Raw genomic sequence first — 25,498 nt, 5'->3', positions numbered from 1 at the left:
TACTTTCTATGCAACCTTTATTCATCAGAAATTCTGTTCTCCTACAACTTGGCTCGCTTTAATTTCACATACATTTGCTTCCTTGCTGATAGAGCTACACTGACAATTATGCATGCAATTTCTGTATAAAGAAATGATCTGGTATCAAGAAGTATCAGAATGAATGAGTTGAACCATTGAAGGTTGATGAAGTCAGTATTAGCTAAGAAGGAGCATCAGAATCGATGAGTTGAAGACCATCGCAGGCATAGGCTCTGTTGGAAACAAAAAAACCGTCGTTTTTTGTCTCACTAGCACTGATCGTACGTCATACTTCCTGTCACCATTACATTAAACTCCCATTGCAGGGAAGGAAATACTAAAGAGCTGAAAAAACTGTATCTGAAGTCTTTGTATCTTTGTACCAATTTTCGAAATTTCATTATTAATTTTACTTTCGATGCAACCTTCATTCATCAGAAATTCTGGTCATCTTTAAACTTGGCTCTTTATCCAAACAACGACCATGTTTTTGGCTTTAAATTTCAAAAAGGGTGAAAGGAGGGTCTCTCATTTTTTCACCTTTTAATTTTTTTGAGTCAAGATCTCAACTTTTTTGAGAATAGATTCAACAAAATTACAAAAATCTTGTTCATTTTTTCTCAGATCATCGGTTTTTGAGATTTTTAAGATCAAAGTGCGCAAATTTTGGGTCTGATGCAGGCCATACTGTATCATATTTTATTATCATATTTGAGATACATGAATGTTACATGAATATTTCATAGTAGAAGCAAGGATTAAAATTGAAATCGGCTCTAATGTTTCTTTTTATTTCGAAGGTAAAATATTAATATATCGAAGCTATTAATAATGTCCAGTTCCCAATAAACTTTAGTTACTTATTGTTTATTGCAATCTCAAAGTTTGAAAGTAAAAGTTGTAATAAACATATTTTTACTTGGAATCAACTCGCTTTTTAACTGTTCGAGTTGCCTTCATTGAAATGACCTCCTGAGTTTCAATCCATTCAAGATAATACCACGAGAACCGATAAGGAAATGAAGTATCAAGATCAATCTTAATCACTCAATTATAATTGATTTTCAACACCTTTGCTTGGTCTTGCTGGGCTAGCGCAACGAAATTTCTTGACACAATTTTCCAATTTCAGATCAATCTCTTAGGTGTAAATTGGATAATCAAACCAATACTCTTAAATTTAATTTATTGAACTTCAAAAATTTGACTTGAACTCTTGGTTTTCTACAACAAATTGTTCTCTGGGGCAACTTCACTCAAAGGAATACCATGCGGCTGATGATTTTGAAATCGGGTTCGTCTTCTCACGTAAAGGGCTACGAAAACAAAGGCCAAGACAAGTGTCACTGCTCCAAGTAAAATTAATGATACTGGAATGAGAAAATCAAATTTAAGTAAATAATTGAGTTTGCAAGTGTTGATTAATCAGAATTTACCTGAACCAAAAGTGACTCCTCGAGATTTTTGAACTTCAATATTAGAAACAGTAATAGGGTTATCTTTATTATTAGGTGTCGTTAGTTTGGAAACAGCCGTAGTTACTGCAGTTTGAGGAGATGGTTCAATTGTGGATATTGGTTCATAATATTCAGTAATGATGGGTTGTTCATAATGTTCTGTAGTTATTGGTTGTTCAGTTTCTGGTTTACTGGTAGTCGTAGTAGGGTCGTTAATGGGATCACAATCCATCAATTGAAAAGATGCTAGTCCACTGTGTACTCTCGTATCATCAGTTGATTCAACATCTAAAACAAATTGAATGTAATAACCTGGGTCAAGTGATCCAATCTCTAATGACTTGTCTCTCCATTCATTTGTATGATCTAAATCAAACACCTTTTTTGAACTTGATTCCAGATCATTTCTTAATCTAACTGTCATTGTAGCTCTATCAGCAAGGAAATATGTGAAATTAAAGCGACAGTCAATTGAGGTTTTACCAAGTCTCGGTGATTTAAGGATAGCTCGAAGGTTATTTGAACGTTTTTCTGGAACTATGAAATTTATTGGTTTATTTTTTTCTGGTATTTTAGCATCATTCTTATCTCCATTGTATTTGTCAAAAGTAACCCAATCGTCTTCACCTTGATTGGTCCAACCACAAAGAGATTGACTATCAAATTCACAAGGCACACAATAAAATTCATCAATGCCATCCAAACAATCAATATTGTGATCACACAATTTATCATTTGGGAGACAAACTGACCCAACATTTGTTTTACAACGGAATTCATTTTTAGGACAGCCAGATGTCATGTTATTAAATAGATCTTCAGATTTATCAAAACAAGAACCACTAATAACAATGTCATCGATAACAACAAAATAATTACTCTGGAAATTTCCTTGATCAGACTCTGAATATCTAGCCGTGAAAACGAAATTGAATGGAGCTGAAATGTCCACCTTTTTGAGGTTTATACGTTGACGTTTGAAACCAAAAACATCATCAGATGGCAATTCAAGTAACTGAGTATAATTAGAGTTACTATCAACAAGTGAAACTAAAAGAGTGACTCCAGCTGAATTATAATAGAAAATCATTGAACAATTATCAACTGAAGTTAACTCTGGACTAGCTAATTTAATTTCTTTACTCTCGGAACCATCCATTAGATGATCTTTCTCTGGATAAAAAGCCATGTAATGCGATTCGTCTAATCCTTTTGAATGATCTCTTGTTGGTGTTACAATATTTTGTTCACCAGCTTTAGCCAAACGCCATTTTGACTTTTCATTTGATAAATTAGTCCAGTATTCAGCTTCACTGGTGTCTTCAAATGAGTAAATCCTGTAATTTTCACAATTCAATTCATCATCGCCATCAAAACAATCAATGGATAGATCACATAGTTGATCTTTACCTATGCGCCTGCCATTTTTACAAGCATAAAACGGTTCGAAGTTATCAATAGTATCCTGGTAGCCACAGTCAATAAACTTCAACGGACCAAAACTTATTGAATATTCACTGCTTGTCAAGTCAGTCACGAATTCAAGTTGGAATGGAACTGGTATTCGGCCTAAGTTGATTTCAGCAATGCCATTCCGAATAGATTTAAACATCAAATCATGCCACACTTCAATTTTATGTTCAACTATCAATAGCAAGAGCACCTTGAGATTTTTAAATTCCCTTTGATCATTCGAGTAATTAAACTGCAATTTACAAGTTGGTGCAGTTGGTTTTAAAAATGCGCTTGTCTTTCGATCAGTTCCTTTTGAGCTTGATGAGATGTTCGCTATCGTCTCACATTTTTCGGGAGTAGTGTCGTCGAAATAGCCAAATTCACGTATATATGAATATTCGGATGAGCAAAGTCCACAATTATGCTCATCTTCACCTGTCATACAATCTTCAATGAAATCACAGACTTGATTTTGTGATAATTGCATGCCATTTCTACAAACGAATGGAGAATCAGTACAGGTGCCCATGTCAATGCGGATGTCATCAATAGCAACACCACCAGTTCCCACAAGATAAACACGCGCAGCTTTGGATAAATTGGGATTGAACTTGATTGGTGTCACAACCTTTTCCCAAACAAGTTCCTTTACCATTGAGACTTTTTGAATGAGTTTAAACACTCCACCTTGTTCAGTGATGATTTCAATAGCATATTTTAAAGAGTCACCCAAGTATCTTATATGGAAAGATAGACACATTTCAGCTGTTTTTTCAGACAGGTAGATCGGAGGAAACAGGAGAATCGCGATATCATTATAGCTCTTCGGAGATATGTAATGCCCATTGGTAGTGCCTAATGTTTTGTCTTCTCTATATTTTTCTGCCTTCCTACGATCCCATTTGGTTGTTGCTGCGTATTCTTGGCTAGATCCAGTTAAAACGAATGATCTATCTTTATCAAGATTATTCCATGAACAGTCCGTCTCAAAATTGCAATAATAATTAAAATCAATTGAACAACTTCCTTCAGTCATTTCTAATCCTTCAATAATAATTGTTCCTTGAGAATTGACTGTGTGACTTGCGCCAAAAATTAATTTACTTTCTTCATCAAAAATATCATCCAATTGTATTGTTGCTTGATCCCAGTTGGAACCAAAATGACTGTTTAATGTGGCGATAGAGGGTTTACGAAGATACTGATTAAAATCTGAGTCCATTTTATCAGTCCATAATTTCAGTTCAATATTTCCAGTGATTGAATACCAGAATTTTAGACAGTATTTAACATTTGGCTTCAAATTGGAAATGTAAAAGTAAGAAAATGAACTAATATCACGAAAATCAACTGGTTCATCGAAAAATAAAACAAAGTCGTTTTTAAATTTGTAATCAAGGTCCGAAGATTTAGGTAATTGACTGGGGCTCTTGAAAAGCCAATTGTTAAATGCAGAGGGAACAATTTTAATACATTTTCGATCAATCAAACCATGATGGAAACAAACAGGAGTCTCTTGATATGCACAATCGTTAACCACGATATTGTCAATAGCTGCAAACAGTTGAACTCCACTGAATTCAAATGAAAATTTAAACAACTGACCAGAATCAGATAGAGGTAATTCCACTGTTTTCCATTTCTCTTCTGATTTTACAGGATTTAATGACTGGATTTGATCTCTGGCCGATGTCTCATTCGAAGTTACTTTTATCAAAAATTTTCCTTTCCGTTCAAAGGTTAAGGCATATGAAAAAGATAAACAGGTTTTACCTTCAGTTCTTTCAATAAAAGGACTTTCCAATGAGTACGAAACTAACTCATCATTTTTTGGTGTATTTGTATAAACAAATAAATCATAAGGGTCAATATTTTTAAGTGGCGTCCAATTGATTGCTGAAGGATCAGGCAGTCGTCCAAAACCAACCAGTAATTCCCCGCTCTTAATTGTATAATCACATAAACCATAATCAAAGTTACAGTAACCGTGAGATGAGCAAGGTTCAGGACTAACTGCTAACTCATCTATCGCTATTGGAGTTGATCTTTCTGAGTGTCGAGAGGCTGTAAGGATTAATTTAATATCATCTAGAGAAGGTAAGTCTACATTGACTTTAACCCATTGTTGATTGGTAACATATGATTGAGACCAGACGGTGGAGTGTGAACCCGATCTGGATTCAATGTCAAGTTGAAGAGTGTCCGAAGGGTATTGTTGCCTGAAAAGTTTGAATGATAAACATTTAGCTTCATTTGATGATAAGTAAATTGTTGAGATTAGATCACTAGATGAACCAATAAGTCCATTTGCTGGAGTTCTCATGAAATGTCCAGCTTCAGTATTAGTTGTTGCATCGTAACCAACTAAATCATGTTGAGAGTTTGATCCATTTGACACAAACCATCGGAAATTACTTTTATGGTCAGGTTCAATTAACCAAAAACATAAAGATGGATCTTCAAAATCGCACTTATAATCAAAATCACAAGAACCAGGTTTAACTGAAATTGAACTCAAAGCAATATCGTCTGATGTTGCTACAAACTTTAACCTAAACATGTCACCATTGTGCTGTGAAGGATCAAAATGATATTTACCAAGGATCCAGCCATCATATTTGGATCCTTCTTGCTTCCAAACACTTTGTCCTATTGAGTTGAATTTTGAAATATCATCTCCAATTACCGATTCTAATTGTAGTTCTAGAGATCCAACTGATAAACCAAACATGAAATAACTAAAGATGAAACAAAAGGGTTCTTTATCATATAATATTGGCGACTCTAGTTCACTTCTTTTGGTTGGACTTTTGGAATAAATGAATCCATCTAAATATTAATAACAAGGAAAAATGGAAATGGAAAATATGTTACTATGAGCTTAATTGTTTGTTAATTAATATGTTTTCCTACCATTTTCAATTTGCTTAGCTGGTTGTCCAAATCCAGATTGATCATAATAGCTATAACCACCCAAAACCCAGCCATTTGAGCCTAGATCTTTCCATTGGCAAAAATTTTCAGTAAATTTACATTCCAATATTTGAACGTTTTCTAAAAGTCCTCCTGTAAAGATACCAAAAATCAGAAGGTAAACTTAACCATTAAAACCTCTCTTCAACATCTTCTATGCAAACCTATTGTATCTTTCAATCAGTCTTGAGATCACCTTCCGATCAAAAGTCTTACTAATTTTATTATATTTGAGCTCATTGAAACTTGACTAAACATTCAGACCAAGTTTAATTAACCAGAAAGTATCCAATCTTTTATTGCAAGTAAATAGTTATAAATTGATTCTGTTTAACATGCAAACTGAGAACAGAAATGAACCTCTTAAAAAAAGATAAACCTTCATCTTATTTTAAATCTGGTTGATGGGTAAAAATAATCTTGCGATCCTAACGAAAATTTTATTCATTATATACTAAATTACAGGACATTTCATTAAAACATGGAAAAAAGAGTCAAAATTTGATTCAGAAATGGGTTTGAGATTATGTCAAAAGCTTACCTCTCAAGGATGAAATGAGTAACAATAAAATGAGATGTAATTTCATGATTTGACCACAATGAATCGAAGCGTTTTAATGTCGATTGCAAGTTTGATTAGTTGAATGATAATAAGTAAACATAAACAAAGTTGAACGCAACAATCAAATGGACATTAGTTGATTTTAATTACAGTATATTGCATTAGTAAAAGACAAATTCAATCTAACCAATTAAAGAGCAATGGCGTTTATGAAAACTTTCATCTCTAATTTATATTTTTATATCAATATTTTTAATAATTTTGTTCATACCAAAACCTCCTCCTAAAGATTAGTGCATATTGGGAAATTATGAATTACGACAATTTGACTTTATTCATTAGGTTTCAGAGTACAAATTGATAACTCACTTTCAACTTTGATAAGTTAATTTGAATAGAAATTTCTAAATTAAGATTTCTTTATTAATCAGATAATTGCAATATTTTAACAATGAAAAATAGAGTCTTCAATGAAATTTTAGAAGTATGAAGATTTTTGTGAACTGGATCGTGAATAACGTTATCATGTTATCTTATAATGGAAACAAGACAACATTGAAATTGGGTCTAATTAATCTTCAGTAAATAAACTATGAAACCAAATAAAGACCGTCAAGCGATCCTTTTATTTCGTAGTTAAAATTCGTGAATGACAATTCTCAATGCTTATGCAGAAAGCTTTACATTAACTCGTAAGATTTTACATTGTAGATGCAACATGTGAAAATTAGACAAACTTATCGCTTAGATTAACCCATTAACAAATGTGACCCTCTCATATTGTCCCAGAGTCAAGGTAAAGAAGTTCAAAATGCAAGAATACATTTAATCAACAAAATAATGTTAATATTGAAAACGAGTTGAATAGATAAGGCCAAACGCAATGGACTCTCGAAAAGATTAATTTCATCAAATGGGAAAATAATCCATCAGTCAAGGCTTATGTTTACTTTTTGTTCACTGAGTTTCGTAAGATGACCTCAAATTCGTTAGAAAAGACGAAACTGAAAAAATTTCAATTTCCAATTTCATTTTGTATTGAGAAGTTCTGGGCATTATGTTAAGCCCAGGGAAATATCTAGCTTCGAATATTACTGATTACGACAAAACTTATTGAAAAAAGTATTAATAGCTAGTTATTCTGGACTTAATCTAATGAAGTCATTCCTATTTATTTTTAGGTACATCTAATCACAACTTTTGTTTGATAAAATGTAAAACTCGTGTAAAATGGAAGAGATTTGGGTGACAATTAATCAAAGCTTGATCTTTATTATCTTCACCACGAGTTGGAGCATCAGTTATACACCAATGTATCTTGTGAGGGTGTAATCAATGAATACCAATCAAAGGTTACTAATCATTAGGTAAATCACAAAGAGTAGGATATGGAGTTACTTTACTCTTTGGTAAATCGAGTAAAGAGCAAGATTAACTGTCGTGTAGTTTATTTACAGAAGGTAGAAATGGTGAAAATTTTATTCATTTTATTCGAAAGTTCATGCGAGTAAAGTAAAGTAGAGTGACTAAGAATACATGGGAATCATACAAAATTTATACGAATTGTCAACCTGGTCTGGACTCTTATCTGGTTGAGAAGTTGGTCCAAAAAGTTCATCGGTGATCGAGTTACTTAAGTTGATGTTTAACTCTACTCGACACTCGAATACATCAGGCTGCTTAAACCTTCCTCGATGAATGCACATGAAAACCTGAGAAGCTGCTGGACAGAAGTGAATCTCTGGCGAATATTCATAAATATTTGAAAAGCGAACGTTTCAGTCGATTCCCAATCACGAGTACAATGGTCAAATGGGGAAAAGTCAAAATTTCTAAGTAATATTGATCAAGCCACTTCAAGCTTTCATGCTCTTAAGATTTATATTTCCATGAATCTTATAGTGCTGGACAAAATTTTTCGTACACTAGTTTTTTTTATTTTTAGTGAATATTATTGCTTTATTTGACCTTGTGACCATAATTATCTAATAATTAGGAGTTGATTTAAGTTGAACATCAAAAAAAAGTTTGATAGGTGCTTAAGTTACGATTTTACTCATTTCTGTCACAAATTTGCCGGCCATAATTTTTCGTACATTGGACTTTTTGACGATTATCTTTATAACTGTACCACGTAATTTTCCAAGATATATTATCAACATACTAACATTCTGATAATTTTACATCGATACAGTATGCACTCAAAAGAGTTGATAGCTTTAGTTCGTACAGAGTACGAAGAAACCAAGAATCTGCGAGGAACTGCGAGGAAATTCAAATTAACACCGAGTACAGTCCAGTATATGATTGCAAATAATTATGAAAGGCCAAAGAAAGATGTTGGTCGTCCAAAAATACTAGGAGCAAGGGATGTGAACAAAATCAAAAGAGAAGTTAACAGGCTGAAAGGTAAAGGTGAAAAGGTAAATGCCACAAAAGTAAAGTCAAATCGTAACTTAGGATGCTCAAACAGGACAGTCAGAAGGTCATTATCATCGTTAGGTTTGAGATACAAAAAGAAACCAAAAAGGATACAGCTCAAACAACAGCATAAAGATGATAGAGTCTCAATGGCCAAGAAGTGGCTTTCTGATTGCTTCGATTGGAAGATGACAATTTTCACCGATGAAAAGAAATTTAATCTTGACGGACCAGATTCTTGGATGAGTTGGATGAGTGAAGATGATGATTCAGATAGAGAAATGCGTCAGATGGGCGGTGGCTCAGTCATGGTTTGGGCAATGTTGTTGCCTAATGGAATTGTTCATGTTTTCCGAATGATCGGTAGGATCAATGGTCAATACTACACTGACTTTCTCGAAACTAATGCTCTGCCTATCTGGCGAAAACATTTTGGAAGAAGACGATACTATTTTCAACAGGATAATGCAAGCATACATACCTGTAAACATTCAATGGACTGGCTGTCTTAACATGTACCCGCTTTATTGAGTTGGCCATCTAAGTCACCTGACTTGAATCCAGTCGAAAATGTTTGGAAGATGCTTGTTGACATAGTTTATGATCATCCTCCTTACCAAAACACCGATGATTTGTGGGAAGGCATCAAAGATGCGACAAAAAAGCTCAATCAAGAAAAAATTGAAACCACATCTTCTTTAGTTTCAGGAATGAACTCAAGACTTGTCAAAGTGATTGAACTAAAAGGGGAAATCATAAATTCCACAAAAATTTCCAATCAGAAATCAAAAAGATAGTGATATACCTATTGTACGAAAAATATTGTCCAATAATCTTTCATGATATTTTGTTACTTTGTTAATACTTTTTTGTTGAGTTTTTTGTCAAAATTTTTTTGTTATTTTTTTCAAATTTTATACCTTAAGAAACCATTTGATCAAGTCAAAAAATCATTTAGCATTATATTAAATTCAAATTAGTTAAATTTAGAGGTGTACGAAAATTTTTGTCCAGCACCATATAATATTCATATTTTGCATTATAAATGATATTGAAAGTGGTATCGATTGAAAAGTAAACTGGAATAATATTAAATTGCACTCTTTTAATTTGGCGAGTCAATGCTTCCACTCCATCGTAATATTTACTACTGTGATTTGACGTTAATTATGAATATCCAAAAAATCTGTTTTTTATCAGTTGATACAGTACCACTTCAATTTTAAACATGTCTGATTGATTCTATTGACTAAATAAGTTAAGATAGACGAGCGTATGAGTATAAGAGCTTGAATTTGAGCTAATCAATTTTCCAAAACACTTGCAGCTTTGGAAGAACTTTCTATTCCGATAGTTCCAAAGTCATGTAACCCTCCCGCTGTCCCCGAACTTCGCCCTATCGAGACCTTCTGGAGTCACCTCAAGAAAAAAGTATATTCTGATGGTTTTTCAGCTAAAAACACTGAAGAATTGATCAAAAGAATTAAGAATTGTTTAAAAAAATTCGATAAACCATATTTCCGCAGCCTCATGAAAAACATGAAAGAAAAAGTTAATCTTGCCTCTGAGGGTGGATTAAATTATTTGAGAGTAAAGTGCTAATTTTAAGCTTTCATATGATATAAAGAAATATAAATTATTCCTAACAATTAATTGTCAAATTCAATTAACTTAACTTGTACCAAAATTTTTCCGCACAGGTTATATAATATTATAAAGAAGAAATGAAAGAAAGAACGGGATCCTTTTGGGAAATATGGTTGCATACACCTGTAAGTAGTTATACCTTCTCCGGAAGAACTTGAAAAGGCGTTGATTGCAACAGAATCAAAAGTTCAAGAAACCGAGCCAATGGACAGCGAAGCCACAGAAGTGAGGGAGGCACAATGAGTGAACAAACATACTAAAGAGTGTACTATTTTAATTACTAAAATGATTTAAAACTACATGTAAATAAATGCAGTGGAAATAAGGTGTAAAAGAAAATAAAACGGTTAAAAAAACTTATGTTTCAATGGTAGTTTCAATGGTAACTGACAATTACTGCAAGGATCGGTTCAAAATTTCACCAAGTTTTCCCATCTTTATTTCAATAAGGACATCATCTTCTAACCGCTTTCTCATTTCTTTTTTTCTCTGTGCAAACAGTCCCAATGATTTAACAGCGGCATGAATCGCCGAAGTGATATAAACATTTCTTCATTGTTAAAGATGTTACATCTAGAACCATTTTTTTGTTGTTGTTAGATAGACCAAGGTAAATGTCTTTTAACTTAATGGTAAGTCTGGATTTGCGCTATAAATGCTGCTAGATGTCAATTATGTAGAGCAAGCATATTGAGAATTGTTAGCTTACAATTCATCAACTAATTGTAATCAATTTATACATTTTACTTGCATTGAATTCAAAGTAAGGTATGACCGGTAAAGTTTGAGAATAATTTTTCAGAATTGAATTGAGTCAGTTAGACTAATGACTTTAATTTCGAATATTTCAAGAGATTGTTCCGTAATAAAGTATCAGTATCATATTATTTCGGAATAATCTCTTGAAATATTCGAAATTAAAGTCATTAGTCTAACTGACTCAATTCAATTCTGAAAAATGTATTCTCAAACTTTACCGCTCATACCTTATATTGATATATTTTACATCATGCTAGTTTCAAATCATTCATCTTAATGTTTTCTATATAGATTATCTTGAAAATTAATACAATGATAATGATCAGCAAAAAGCAAATTGCCACTCCAATAACTCTTTTACTCTCCATTATTATTTTTATCTTGCAGACAACTCTTGCTCTGGTTAACAACAAAATGATTTTCTTAGTGAAAGAATCGGCTTTTTATTATCAATATTTTCTTTCCTGTCGACTACATATTACAATTTCCCCTTCGCACTGCCTATTTTCACCTTCACATCACTATTAGAATTTCTCCCCTCTTGCTTCCCCCTCTAAAACTCTTTGATTTCTTCCCCTCGCGCCGCCCCTGCATTTGCATATTAAAAAGTGGCTCGAAAGACGCCCTTTTTATACTAATCACAATAATTTATGTGAAATTTTGGTGTGCTTGTGGTCTCAAAAATAGTTGCAGTTCAAAAATTCACATTTGAACAGAATATGTAACATGCTTGAATCATTAAATTAAAATGTAATTGACTTAGGTGCATAGATTTTCGGATTTTTATTATAGAAGGCACGAGCGGGGGAAAAAATGTTTTTTAACATTTCCTTTCCTAATCCTTCCGTTGCTACTCTTAAAAATAGTCACAAGCACTCTACTATTGTGAAAAAAATGTATGGAGCAATTAAACAATAAAATGCATAAATGGGAGAAAAAGTTGCTAAAAAGAAAGAGTAACCCTTGACCCTTACTGGCCAAAATGTAACTTTAAATTTTATTGCTTTTTTAGTTTAAGGGCTGCTTTGCTAGTTTGCGGCTTGATTCTTTCTTCCTTTTTTCACAGACTTTTCAAGTTTTGTTTTTGAAATCAAGTCAAAATTTCTTGCGATTTTCAGTTCAGCAAAAAAAAATTTATGTTCTCCGTTTTTCAATACTTTTTCGTGATAAAATGTAACATTTTGGTTAGTTGTTTTAATAAATTAGTTTATAGTTATTATTAATGAATTTTCACCAAATTCACCAATATTCATCAATTAATTCCAATTGGATTGTGTACTTGTCATTGTGTACATTGGATTATCATACAATTTTCGGAATACAATATTTTTTAATCTTTGGATTCATATTAAATATTTTAAAGGTAAGAATTTCAGCTTTGTACATTACTAATCAGGTGAAAATTTCAGGTTCTTATTTAGCGATTCATTCATTTCAGATTGAATTAATTTCATGATTTTGTCATTTCGATGAAAATCTCCATAATTTTATCAGCATAGGGAACATGCGGAGTAAGTCTCTAGACCGTAGAAATCGTAAGCCCAAGCCTGAAGACATATAACTTTTTGCAATTCAATTTTTTTATTTTTTGAAATGAAAGTCGAGAAGCATATTATTAATGCTTATATTATTAATACTATTGGTTAAGGTAAGATAACCTTATCTTCCCTTACCCTTTCTTTTCCCTACCTTTTCCTAACTTTACCTCTTTCCTTACCTATCCTTACCTTACCTTTACTCTTTTCCTTGCATTGTCTTAACCTTATTTTACATAGGATAAGATGATGTAAGGTATAGTTATGTAAAGGTAGGGTTAAGATAAGATAAGATAACCTAATCTTGAGGGAAGAGTAATCTAAACGAAACTTAACCTTTACGTAACTTTACCTTGCATCATCTTACCTTAATCTTATGTAAGGTAAGGTTAGGTTGATGTAAGGAAAAATTACGTAAAGGTAGGGTAAGGTAAGGGAAGAGGTAGGAAAAGGGAAGAGTAATGTAAAACGAAACTTACTTTTGAGATGATTGTGGTGCTGGTTGTGGAGTTGGTGTGTTGTTGTTGGTGTGTTGATGTTGGTGTTGATCCTGAAATAAAAAAAATTAGTTAAATATACACACTAAATAGAATTGAAGACTTACCTTCAGCTAGTTGTGTTGGTATTGTTGATCCTGTTGATGGTGTTAATCCTCTTGGGGATCCTGAAAAGAAAAAAAACATTGATATTAATGAAAAAAATTGAATGAAAAACAAATACCTTTGTTGTTTTAAACAAAAAAAGGGCGTAAAAATACCCAAATAACACAAATAAAACTAAATGAAAACTAAATAAAAACTGAATAAAAAACTTTGATTGTGTAGTTGATGTTGATGATGTTGATGTTGATGCTGATGTTGTTGATGTTAATAAACAAGTGAATACAAAACAATGACAATTTAGCATCAGAGAGAGCACCCCTTTTATATGTTACCGTTCTCAATCAAAATTATTCATTTCATGCCTCGCTGAAAAAAGTTTAAATATTGGAGCAACGATGAGTAACCTGTGGGCTTAAATTTATGGACAAATTGTTTAGATGAAATTTCCCGATTAAATGATAGCAATAATTGAACATTTTATATACCATTCAAAAGCTAGAGATAAGCACTTTCTTTGGAAGTAATTTAATCTACCTAGAAAGATAAGATTAACTTTTCCTGCCATGCTTTCCAAAGGCTTTCAAAATTTTTGCTTAGGAAATTTTTCAAAGAGTTACTACACTAATTTGTCTGTATCAATTGATTGTGATGTGTTTAAAGTCTTAAAAATTACTAGCATATACTTCGGACCTCAGGCGATAACAAAATGATGAAATTGAAAGAAGTCCTGAAACGGATCAAGAATTACATGACTTGAAACTAACGCATGGTAAATTCCGTTCAAAACTTTAGCATTTTCGCTGATTGAGGCGCAAGGAATTAATGAAAAAATCTAGCAAACTAATCGTGCTATTTTTCTGAAATTTAAATATTATGAATATATCCCTATTATAATCATTGCTAGGAAATTTCAAGTCTATTGAACAAATGGTTTCTGAGAAAATAGATGAAGTAACTTGTCCAATAATTTAAGCCCACAGGTTATCAAGATAATTATTTAACATTGAACTAAGTATCATTATTCAGTTCGTTGATTGCATTTAGTAAAAATGTTACATTTGTGCAACGAACCATTATTAACATAGAATATACTTGCACGTACACTATTGTCCCCTTCGTTGCTTGTACATCTTAAAATTGATACATTTGTTTAGCCAAGAATAACGTAGAACAATTAGCTTGACTTACTTTATTCAGTTCAAAAGTACCATTATTTAATCAACAAAGCAAAAAAACTTCCATGTTCAAACTAATTGCAAACAATTAACCTTAAACTTGAACTTACATAATTGTTTCATAAAGTTCAAAAATAGTTCCGCATTAATTTTCATAGGCATTGACCCTAATCAATAACTTACTGGTCAATTTTATTAATTAAATATCGATTAAAAGTGAGTTATCTTGTGTATGAGTTATCTTGTGTATCTGTACTACTACTATGATGCAATTCACGACTCTATTTTTTCAATGCTAATTGTCGTAAATATGGCTATTGGCTGCTTAATAAAGAAATTACAACTTCAATTAACCATTCAAAGTGATCATCGATTTTTGTTTGCACGAAAAATCCTTATAAATACATAATTCAAATGAATTTTCCCATTACTATTGTCCTAGCAATCTGTAACTATAAATTGTTAGTTTTATCTGAACACTTCATAAAGATTGAAAGAGGTGAAAAGATTAACTAACAATTGCAAACTAATCTGATGTATGTTTACCGTGAAAACGTGTGAAACTCAGATCAATCAAAGATATTTGGGTTAAATATCTTGATTAATTAGAAATGAATCAACCGATTAACTTCACGTTAATCTTACAACTTTGTTAGTTATTAGGCATGCAATTCAAAACACTATTGGAACAAACTGTTTTGCTTTTACCGGAAAATAGCGATGATCAACATTGTCTATGATTTTCAACTCATCTTTGTATTATGCAGAATAGCCAGCATTTTTGTAACTTAATAAAATCAAGATAAGAATAAGATCACGCATAAATTATGACTTTAAAAATAAACATTTTATCTTAATAGCTAAAGAATAAGAATAGCTAATACCCGAAAACTCATTATCAGTTCTAAACCTCAGTAACTAAGGTATGACCGGTAAAGATTGAGAATAAATTTTTCAGCATCGAATTGCGTCAGTTATTCCGAAATAAAAAGGTCAGAAGATCACCTTGCTACTGTTGATGAGATACTGATACTTTATTACGGAACAATCTCTTGAAATATTCGAAATTAAAGTCATTAGTCTAACTGACGCAATTCAATTCTGAAAAATTATTCTCAAACTTTACCGGTCATACCTTAATTATACCTTCTTCTAGAGGTTAATTATGCGTTCTAGATTACTGTAACTGTTTATTGCAAACTCCTTCAGCTTTCAGTATTTCCTTCCCTGCAGTGGGAGTTTAATGTAATGGTGGCAGGAAGCATGCCGTACGATTTTCAATCGCCATCATCGCGATAAGACGTGATGACCAGTTTATAATAGACAAAAAACGACGAGGATTTTGCTGTTTTCGACAGAGCCTATGTCTACGATGGTCTTCAAGTCATGCTTCGGATGATCCGGCTGAGCTAATACTGACTTCATCAACCTTCTTCAATGGTTCAACTCATTGATTCTGGTGCTTCTTAATACCAGATCATTTCTAATCTAATTGTCTGTGTAGCTCTATCAGCAAGGAAGCACATGTATGTGAAATTAAAGCGACATTAAGTTGATGTTTTAATAGGTTTGGTGGTTACAGGATAGCTCTGATCAGACTCTGAATATCAAGCCGTAAAATAAAATTGAATATAACTGAAATTTCACCCTTTTTAAGATTTAAAGCCAAAAACATGGTCGTTGTTTGGATAAAGAGCCAAGTTGTAAGATGACCGGAATTTCTGATGAATGAAGGTTGCATCGAAAGTAAGATTAATAATGAATTGCAAAAATTAGTGCGAATTTTTTTTATTTAATATTCCATATCAAATCACTGAGCAATAAATCTCTGAAACTTTACCATGAGGATTGATAACAAATTTAAACGATTCGAGTAAATTAGTCATTTTAATCACTGAAATCTAGTTTATTGATCACCAAAGATCGAAATAAGATTTAACTAAAGTTATAATAGTCAAGGCAACTCCTATTAAAGGATTAACTTTATCAGTTTCCTGGTTTTCATCGACAACATCATGTTCATCCAAAGAAGCTGTTGAAGTTGTTTCAATTTCAGGTGAATATACATCAATGAAGTCAGACTCAAATTTTACTTGTTGTATTATATTATCCGAACCCTTATGCTTATAAATAAGTTTCAATGGTACATCATTGAAAGAAAATGATGAATGTTTGCTTTCCATTTCGAGCGACAAAGAGATTCCACATCGAAGTCTATCGATGTACTTTCTAAATATATATTTGTCCAGCACTGACTCTTCCTTGGATCCAGTCTTACAAGGGAAGTGACCTTGCTTGTACGGTCATTTTCGATTTTTTTCGAGTTTATGTTGTAGAGGACGAAAAATAATTAGACACGTATTTTTGCTTTTTTTACGCCGGTGCGCGGTTATTGATATTTAGGCACTTTTAAGTGAGGATATTGCATTGAAATCTATTGAAGTCACTGAAAAGTGATTCACAATTTTTATTAAGATTTTTCATTTTTCTGTTTTTCATTGTTTTACTTGCTTCTCAGTGACTGGAATTCATTACTATCTTTAATTAAAAGTGCCTAAATATCAATAACCGCGCACCGGCGTAAAAAAAGCAAAAATACGTGTCTAATTATTTTTCGTCCTCTACAACATAAACTCGAAAAAAATCGAAAATGACCGTACAAGCAAGGTCACTTCCCTTGTTAGTCAAAGCAATGATGTCATTTTTATCATCATTACAAAAGATAGATATTGAACTGTTTTTTGAATTGATTAAGGTTAATTGTCTTGGGTTCTCGATTTCGTTCTTCGAAAGGCGGTAGATGAACAATTCAAATGTACCATTTTCTTTTTTCAAAGTTATCATATTGCCATCAATATCGTATATTTTCTTGTTGTATTCACAGTATCGAGCATATGACCATTGATATATCGGAAGACCAGTCGCATCTTTAACAGTATCATGACTTAGCGCATTTGAAATCGTAATTTTCGCAACTTTCGGCTGAGCAATCATGTCTATTAATGATACTTCAGGGGTTTTTTCACTCTCGATCAGAGTATTTATCTTTATAAGACACTTACATGTGTCTTGGTTTATAATGCAATTAGATTCTTCTTCGTAACGCACAAAACCAGAGCTGCAAGTTGGTTTAATATGAGCATAATGTTGATATTTGAACACGTAAGTTGCATAAATTGACTCGTCTTCGATTTCAAAAGTAATGTAATCCGAACTTTCGTTAGTGTACTGCCTCAGCTCCACACTTAATATTGGCTCAAAAGCATTTGTTGATTCCATTTGGAAAACGGCTGTTAACCCCAGATCTCCTTGAAGGGTAATTACGTCGTATCTAGTTGGTTCATATTTGTCATTACACTTGCTTTCAATGATCGTTTGACTTGAAAATTCAACATTAAACAACGAGAGTAAAAGCAATAAGAATACTTTTGGAAACATTTTGAAACAAAAATTAAAAGTAAAACTCGAGAAATATCAATTTCTTGTTCAATTGAATATTGAATGATTTTCAAAGGCATATTTATACAAAATAAACATTTTGCTCCTATTGTGCAGAAATCATGTGATCTTGTTATTGTCGAAGAAACAATCACCTAATAAAATGAACTTAAATTCTGATTACCAATTCTAGGAATTAGGAAATAATAAAATTGCAATTTCACCCTTTAGCCATTCTAATCAATACAAAATTTGTGATAAGTAAATATAAAAGAGCAAAAGTCAAGCTTCTTTGTGTGCTTTTACATTGACGTTTCTCAGAAATGGCCATTGTTCATTGTAGCTTTTCTGTGATAACAAACCAAATCATTTATATTATCGATCTCATTAAAACTATAATATCTTAGATTCAAGTCAATTACAGTCATGATATTTTAAGATTTCAGAAATTTGCGTGTATTTTGGGTGTAACTTTCATACAAGCCTCCAGAAAATGGATAGTTCAAAGATTTAATTGGGTAAAAGCAATGGGAGGCACTTCAGATACTTTATTTATATTAAAAAAAATGTAATAGATAAGGCCAAATGAAATGGTCTTTCAAAAAGAGTAATTTTTAATGTAAAACTTATCACAGCTTTTGTTTGATAAAATGTAACTCAGATAATGGAAGAGACTTGGGTGACAATTAATCAAACCTTGATCTTTATTATCTTCATCAATTCACAAGTTGAAACATTAGTCGTAACACCAGTATAGCCTGAAAAGGTGTAATCAATGATTTCTAATCATATGTTAATTTAATCAAGAAAAGCGTGAGATAAATTGTCGTGTGGCTCTAAAAAGGATTTACATTGAATGAGTTTATTTGTTTTCTTTGTCAAGGTTGTATCGTAGTGAAATGATTCACTGGATCTGAGCCATTGGATTAATAAATCATAAAAATATGTTTTATTTAATCATCATTGAACCATCTCTTGAACCAACTTTGAAATTCTTGGCAATTTTCGGTTCATTAACATGATTTAAGACCGAGAAATGAACTGGAAGCAATTCTATCCAATATCGCTGAACAAGGTGCCTTTGAAATGATGTGTACATTATGGTCCCTTGGTACGTTCAGATGACCATGAATATGAAATCGTCAGTCTCATTTGGATTCTTATTTGATTGAGAAGTTGGATCACACATGTTGATCCATGGTGATCGATTTACTTACGTTGATGTTTTGCTCTACTCGAGACTCGACTACATCAGACATCCATTACTCTTATATTAATAATAATTTTCAATTCTTCAAAATTTCAGACATTATTCAACATTTGGCTTCAAATTAGAAATGTAAAAGTAAGAAAAGGAAATAATAGCCCGAAAATCAACTGGTTCAACTGAAAACAAAGTCGTTTTTAAATTTGTAACCAAGATCTGAAGATTGATTGATAGGTAATTGATTGGGCCTCTTGAGAAGCCAATTGTTGAATGCAGAGGGAACAGTTTTAATACACTTTTGATAATTTCCAATTTTTATCCGCAACATCCTTTATTAACATAATCAATAAATGATCAAATACAAGGAGGGCGAAAATGATTAATCTAATTCTCACATATTGTCACCTGTGTCACAAACATGGCAGAGATAATTTAATTAAACGTTTCCACACCTTTGCTTGGTCTTACTGGCTTAACGCCTCTTTCAATGCTAATAAATAAATTGTTCAAATAAAATTTTTCTTCACACAGTTTTCCAATTTCAGATCAATCTCTTAGGTGTGGATTGAATATTGAAACCACCTTTCGCAACCTGAATTTTACAAATAAAAGTCGAAGATGTCAATCGATCTCAAATTTTCTTTTTTATTTTGTTTTAGTTATTACTTAATAAACTCAATTCTTTGTGATGACTTCAAATGTCCTGAAAGGGGTAAAGTGGGTGAATTGAAAGTTCCAAATGTTCTCATTTTGATTGCCAAACAAACTGGTTATCATGCTTCTGTTGAAGTCATTAATCCAACTCGAAAAAATTTAATCCATGATTATTATGATTGGAAAAATAAAGTTGGCTGGATTGACTTGGAAGCAACCATTCAAGGTAAAATGAATCGACGTTATTATTATCATTCAACAGAGGAAAAGATTGCAGTTCGAGAAAATAAGTGTACAAGGTTGGACTTGACTCAAAATGAGAAGATTGAATCAATCAAAGATTGGTTCGAACCAACTGATATTGTCTCTAATTCAGAGATGTTTAAAGACTTGATTCATTTGGGACCAACAGGATTGATGATCTATGCCCATAGTATAAGTGATAAAGCTTCCTTCATAGGATCCAAATTGATTGATGGTTCTACTGTTAATCATTGGTTTTATTGTACCAATCCTAATGGACCTTACATCGACTTTTACTTTGACGTCAAGACCTCATTGCCTTATCGGTTCTCGTTGTATTATCCTGAATGGATCGAAACTCAGGAGGCCATTTCAATAAATGAAACTCGAACAGTTAAAAAGCAAGTTGATTCCGAGTCAAAATATGTTTACAACTTTTACATGTTCAAACCCCTGGTCATATCAGTATCTGATCCAATTCCATACCCATTGGGTTATGGATGTGCTCGTAAAGGTACTCTTCCATCTACTCCATTACCAGACTTTAGTCAAGTTAATGAGTTTACTATGGACATGGAAGCGATAATCACTTATTCTGACCGTGACCCTAGCAAATCAACTGCTCGAGTAATGAAACGAGGCGAAGTCATTTCATACGAAATTCAAGAAGAAACTTATTTTCTTCGTTCCATTGAAATGCCTCCCCCTCTAGGTCGATTTGAAGTTGAGGAACACACTGGTCAATGTCGTTATTATATACCACTGTCTTATGATACACTTTTCACCCGTTGGCCTTCTCCTCATCAAGATCTTAGGTTCAATCTATTGTATTATCTGGTAATGAAACCACCTCAAGATCATGCACCAATTTTCATTGGTGAGATACCTTTAGGACCTTTTCGAGTAGAAGAATACAGAGCAACTAACTTCTTTTCAAATAATGTTGATGCCATTATTGACTATTATTATATTATAATACAATTATACAATTATACAAATTATAATACAAAGAACGCAAGTAATTCTATTCCAAGTAAAGTTATATTCACCCAAGATAGAAGTGACGATGACTATGGTTTCTATCACTCTCCCCCTCAAGTTGAAGTAACCATAATTGATTACGAAGACAGTCACATTGACTATGAAGATCGATTCGACGTCTCTGGTTGTTATGAAGAACCAGGAAACTTCACTTGGTTTCAACTGCTCTTTTCAAATCCATGGACCAGTAACTACAATATGCAAGAAATTAAGGAATCGACAGAAGAATACTTGACTTCATTCATTCCAATAACTCGCATTGGTTCAATTCATACACAAGAAGTCGATTCTAATATATATGTTACTGTTAAGCTTTATGATCGTGTACATTTCATTAAGGCTTATACTCGTTTTGATCAAAGCAAAATTTTGGATCCTTCAAATATTGTTAAAAGATCTAAAGTCGAGGACTGTGAACAACTGTGCAATTCAAATGCAAATTGTTTCAGTTTTAGTTATTGTACGGACTATGATTGTTTAATTTTTACTGAAAAAAATCATGATAATGTCGAAACTGAACGCAACGATGACTGCCAATTTTACTTTAGATCTTCAACGGTTGATGCTACACCACTGATTGAAGCAAATTATTTGTCAACAATCCCATACGTGTTGCAACAGATACGGAATAAAGTCTCAGCAGGCGAATTTCGTTTAGCCAGTGTTGACCTATCAGCTGAAGATTTGTTCATCGTGAATGGACCTGAAGAGATTGGTGATATTTCCCAGGAACTGCATACAAGTGGTTCCAGTCCTTTAAGAGCTGAAGATTTTCCGATGATAAACACTGATCGCCATTTCAATGAAGCACTATTCAAGATTGAGAAAAGTACGCTTCAAGATTGTTTTAAGGCTTGTTTGAACGATGATGATTGTAACACACTTTCATATTGTATTGACCAGAATAAGGAATGTATTCTGAGTGGAGAAACATCGAGTTCATTGAAAGACACACTCGAAGACAAAACAAGTCATGCAGATGGATGTAACATCTATCAAAGTAAATATGTTAACATATCAATTTGTTTCTTGAATTAATTTTGTTTAATGTTTGTTGAAATCTAGAATCATTTATGAATCTATTCCATGAGTATCCTGGCAAAAGTCTAGTTCTGAATGCCGTCTCAACCATAGCTGATGTACCGATTGGTGATTGTGCTAAAAGATGTGTTCATTCAAAGGATTTCAATTGTGAATCATTTGATTATTGCCAGGATAATAATCAACGGTAAGTCGAATTTTAACTCAAAATTTTTGTGATTAATGAACTTGAACAATTAAATGATCAATGAACAATGCGTAAAGATACAGAAAGCTATTGAATTGATATTTTAATTATATTTTTTATTCTTACTTCCAGCATTGAATCTGTTTGTTTCTTACACGTAAACCACATTAAGATTGATAAAGTTCATCAAATAAATGTAACAAACTGGAAGTTGGCTGAGGCTGGATGTTCCCATTATTCAAGTAAAAACCTTTACTTTAACCAAACATTGTTTTAAATCTGGTTGAAATTACTAATTATTCATTCTTTTTGCTTTTTACAGAAAAATCTGAATTTGATTATGAACATAAAGTGGGACTTGCATTGAAAGATAATATGAAAGAATCAATTGTTAGAACTTTTGATCCTCTTTCATTAGAGCATTGTGCTTCCGAATGCAATGCAGATCCTAATTGTTTTACTCTCGAGTTTTGTGAATCAATTGACTATGATCAAATTTTCGATAGCAGTGTTTCATTGACGAGTTGTTCATTGACAAACTTGAAACCAAGTAATGTTAATCAACCTGCACTGTTTGCAGAATCAAAAAGCACCAACAAAATTTGTTCAATTTACATAAATCACAAGAAAATTTCAGGAAAAACTGATCCCCAGCCATCTGAATTAATATCACCACCTGAACCACCAACTAAATTAAATAATTTGAAGATAGCAATTGGATTGGGGACAATAGTCTGCTTAATGGCCTTTGCTGGTGGATTCATTGGATTCAAATTTGCTACTAGAAAAGGAATCATTTCATTCACTAACTTATCAGAGGAAAACTGAAGATGAATTTTTATGGATCATTCAATCTGATGATCGACACGATACATTCTTGCAATATATTTATTATATTACTAGGTCAGGCGATCCATCGCCAACGGAGCGTGTGAAAAAAGAGCATAGTGAACATTATTTTGATAAGAACAATTTTCGTCGCTGTATTCATTAATTACAATCAACGAAATGATTAATGTACTGAATGGAGATATTTTTAATGCGAGAATTAGTCTCATGTTAATTTAGGGTATTTACAACATACCTTTAAGAAGTCTTCTTGTTTCACTCTTTTTGAATACATATTTTATAGCTCAATCATTGTATTAATAATGAAATTGCCTAAATTGATGCGAAATTTTTTTCATTTAATATTCAATATCAAATCACAGAGCAATAAATCTCTGAAACTTTACCATGAGGATTGATAACAAATTTAAACGATTCGAGTAAATTAGTCATTTTAATCACTGAAATCTAGTTTATTGATCACCAAAGATCGAAATAAGATTTAACTAAAGTTATAATAGTCAAGGCAACTCCTATTAAAGGATTAACTTTATCAGTTTCCTGGTTTTCATCGACAACATCATGTTCATCCACAGAAGCTTTTGTAGTTTCAATTTCAGGTGAATATACATCAATGAAGTCAGACTCAAATTTTACTTCTTGTATTATATTATCCGAACCCTTATGCTTATAAATAAGTTTCAATGGTACATCATTGAAAGAAAATGATGAATGTTCGCTTTCCATTTCGAGTGACAAAGAGATGCCACATCGAAGTCTATCCATGTACTTTTTAAATATATATTTGTCCAACACTGACTCTTCCTTGGATCCAGTTTTAGTCAAAGCAATAATGTCTCTTCTTTCATCATCACAAAAGATAGATATTGAACTGTTTTTTGAATTGATCAAGGTTAATTGTCTTGGGTTCTCGAGTTCGCTCTCGGTATGGAGGTAGATGAACAATTCAAATGAACCATTTTCTTTCTTCAAAGTTATCATATTGCCATCAATATCGTATATTTTCTTGTTGTATTCACAGTATCGAGCATATGACCAATGATATATCGGAAGACCAGTCACATCTTTAACAATCTTACGACTCAACGTATTTGTAATCGTAATTTTCGCTACGTCCGGCAGGGCAATCATGTCTATCAATGATTGGTCAGGTTTCTTTCCACTTTTGATCAGCCACTTACACGTGCCTTGGTTTATAATGCAATTAGATTTTTCTTTGGCGACAAAAAAACCAGAGCTGCAAGAGGATTTATTATGAGCATGTTTGTAGTCGAAGATATAACTTGAATGAGTAAACTTGTCTGCGAATTCAAAATAAATGGTACTCCAAGAACTTCTGTCAGTGTAAGGCCTCAGCTCCACACTTAGTATTGGCTCAAAAGCATCTGTCGATTCCATTTGGAAAACGGCTGCTAACACCAGCTCTCCATCATCGGCAAAGCCTTCGTATCTAGTTGGCTCATATTTGTCATTACACTTGCTTTCAATGATCGTTTGACTTGAAAATTCAACATTAGACAACGAGAGTAAAAGCAATAAGAATACTTTTGCAAACATTTTAAACAAAATTAAAAGTAAAACTCGAGAAATATCAATTTCTTGTTCAATTGGATATTGAATGATTTTTCAAAGGCATATTTATACAAAATAAATATTTTGCTCCTATTGTGCAGAAATCATGCGATCTTGTTATTGTCGAAGAAACAATCACCTAATAAAATGAACTTAAATTCTGATTACCAATTCTAGGAAATAATAAAAATTGCAATTTCACCCTTTGAGCATTCTAATCAATGCAAAATTTGTGATAAGTAAATATAAAAGAGCAAAGGTCAAGCTTCCCTGTGTGCTGTTACATTGATGTTTCTCAGAAATGGCCATTGTTCATTGTAACTTTTCTGTGATAATAAACCAAATCATTTATATTATCGATCTCATTAAAACTATAATATCTCCGATTCAAGTCAATTACAGTCATGATATTGTAAGTTTCCAGAAATTTGCGTGTGTTTTTAGTGCACAAAGAAGCAGAGGCTCCAGAAAATGGAGAATTCAAAGATTTAAGCGTGTAAAATCAATAGAAGGCACTTCAAATACAAAAGTTTATTTTTATTCAAAAACAAATGTAATAGATAAGGCCAAATGAAATGGACTCTCGAAAAGAGTAATTCCACCAAATGTGAAAAGCTCATTATTCAAGGCTTATTTTTACTTATTTTTAATGATTTTCG

General features: G+C 32.5%; 3 protein-coding genes across 3 annotated transcripts; 1 reads left to right on the top strand and 2 right to left on the bottom strand.

Annotated features, from left to right (window-relative positions):
* Positions 1–1,190: 1,190 nt before the first annotated feature.
* On the bottom strand, positions 1,191–6,677 carry LOC107360189 (MAM and LDL-receptor class A domain-containing protein 1-like). The gene is made up of 4 exons (XM_015926807.3): positions 6,448–6,677; positions 5,847–5,999; positions 1,458–5,762; positions 1,191–1,391 (listed from the first exon to the last, which is right to left on the bottom strand). Exons 1-4 carry the CDS (start codon positions 6,491–6,493, stop codon positions 1,246–1,248), a joined length of 4,650 nt encoding a protein of 1,549 aa, XP_015782293.2. The 5' UTR covers positions 6,494–6,677; the 3' UTR covers positions 1,191–1,245.
* A 9,702-nt stretch (positions 6,678–16,379) lies between these two features.
* Positions 16,380–18,126, bottom strand: LOC149094238 (uncharacterized). Its single transcript, XM_089266962.1, has 2 exons — positions 17,291–18,126; positions 16,380–16,884 (listed from the first exon to the last, which is right to left on the bottom strand). Exons 1-2 carry the CDS (start codon positions 18,043–18,045, stop codon positions 16,521–16,523), a joined length of 1,119 nt encoding a protein of 372 aa, XP_089123088.1. The 5' UTR covers positions 18,046–18,126; the 3' UTR covers positions 16,380–16,520.
* A 1,677-nt stretch (positions 18,127–19,803) lies between these two features.
* Positions 19,804–23,588, top strand: LOC107360291 (uncharacterized). The gene is made up of 3 exons (XM_089266961.1): positions 19,804–22,190; positions 22,256–22,418; positions 22,551–23,588. Exons 1-3 carry the CDS (start codon positions 19,871–19,873, stop codon positions 22,693–22,695), a joined length of 2,628 nt encoding a protein of 875 aa, XP_089123087.1. The 5' UTR covers positions 19,804–19,870; the 3' UTR covers positions 22,696–23,588.
* Positions 23,589–25,498: the final 1,910 nt, after the last annotated feature.

This window comes from Tetranychus urticae, chromosome 2 (assembly GCF_039701765.1).
Source record: "Tetranychus urticae isolate SD_2017Ah chromosome 2, NJAU_TeUrti_SD_1.0, whole genome shotgun sequence".
Lineage (NCBI taxonomy): Eukaryota > Metazoa > Arthropoda > Arachnida > Trombidiformes > Tetranychidae > Tetranychus > Tetranychus urticae.
This window is presented reverse-complemented; position numbering and strand designations above follow the sequence as displayed.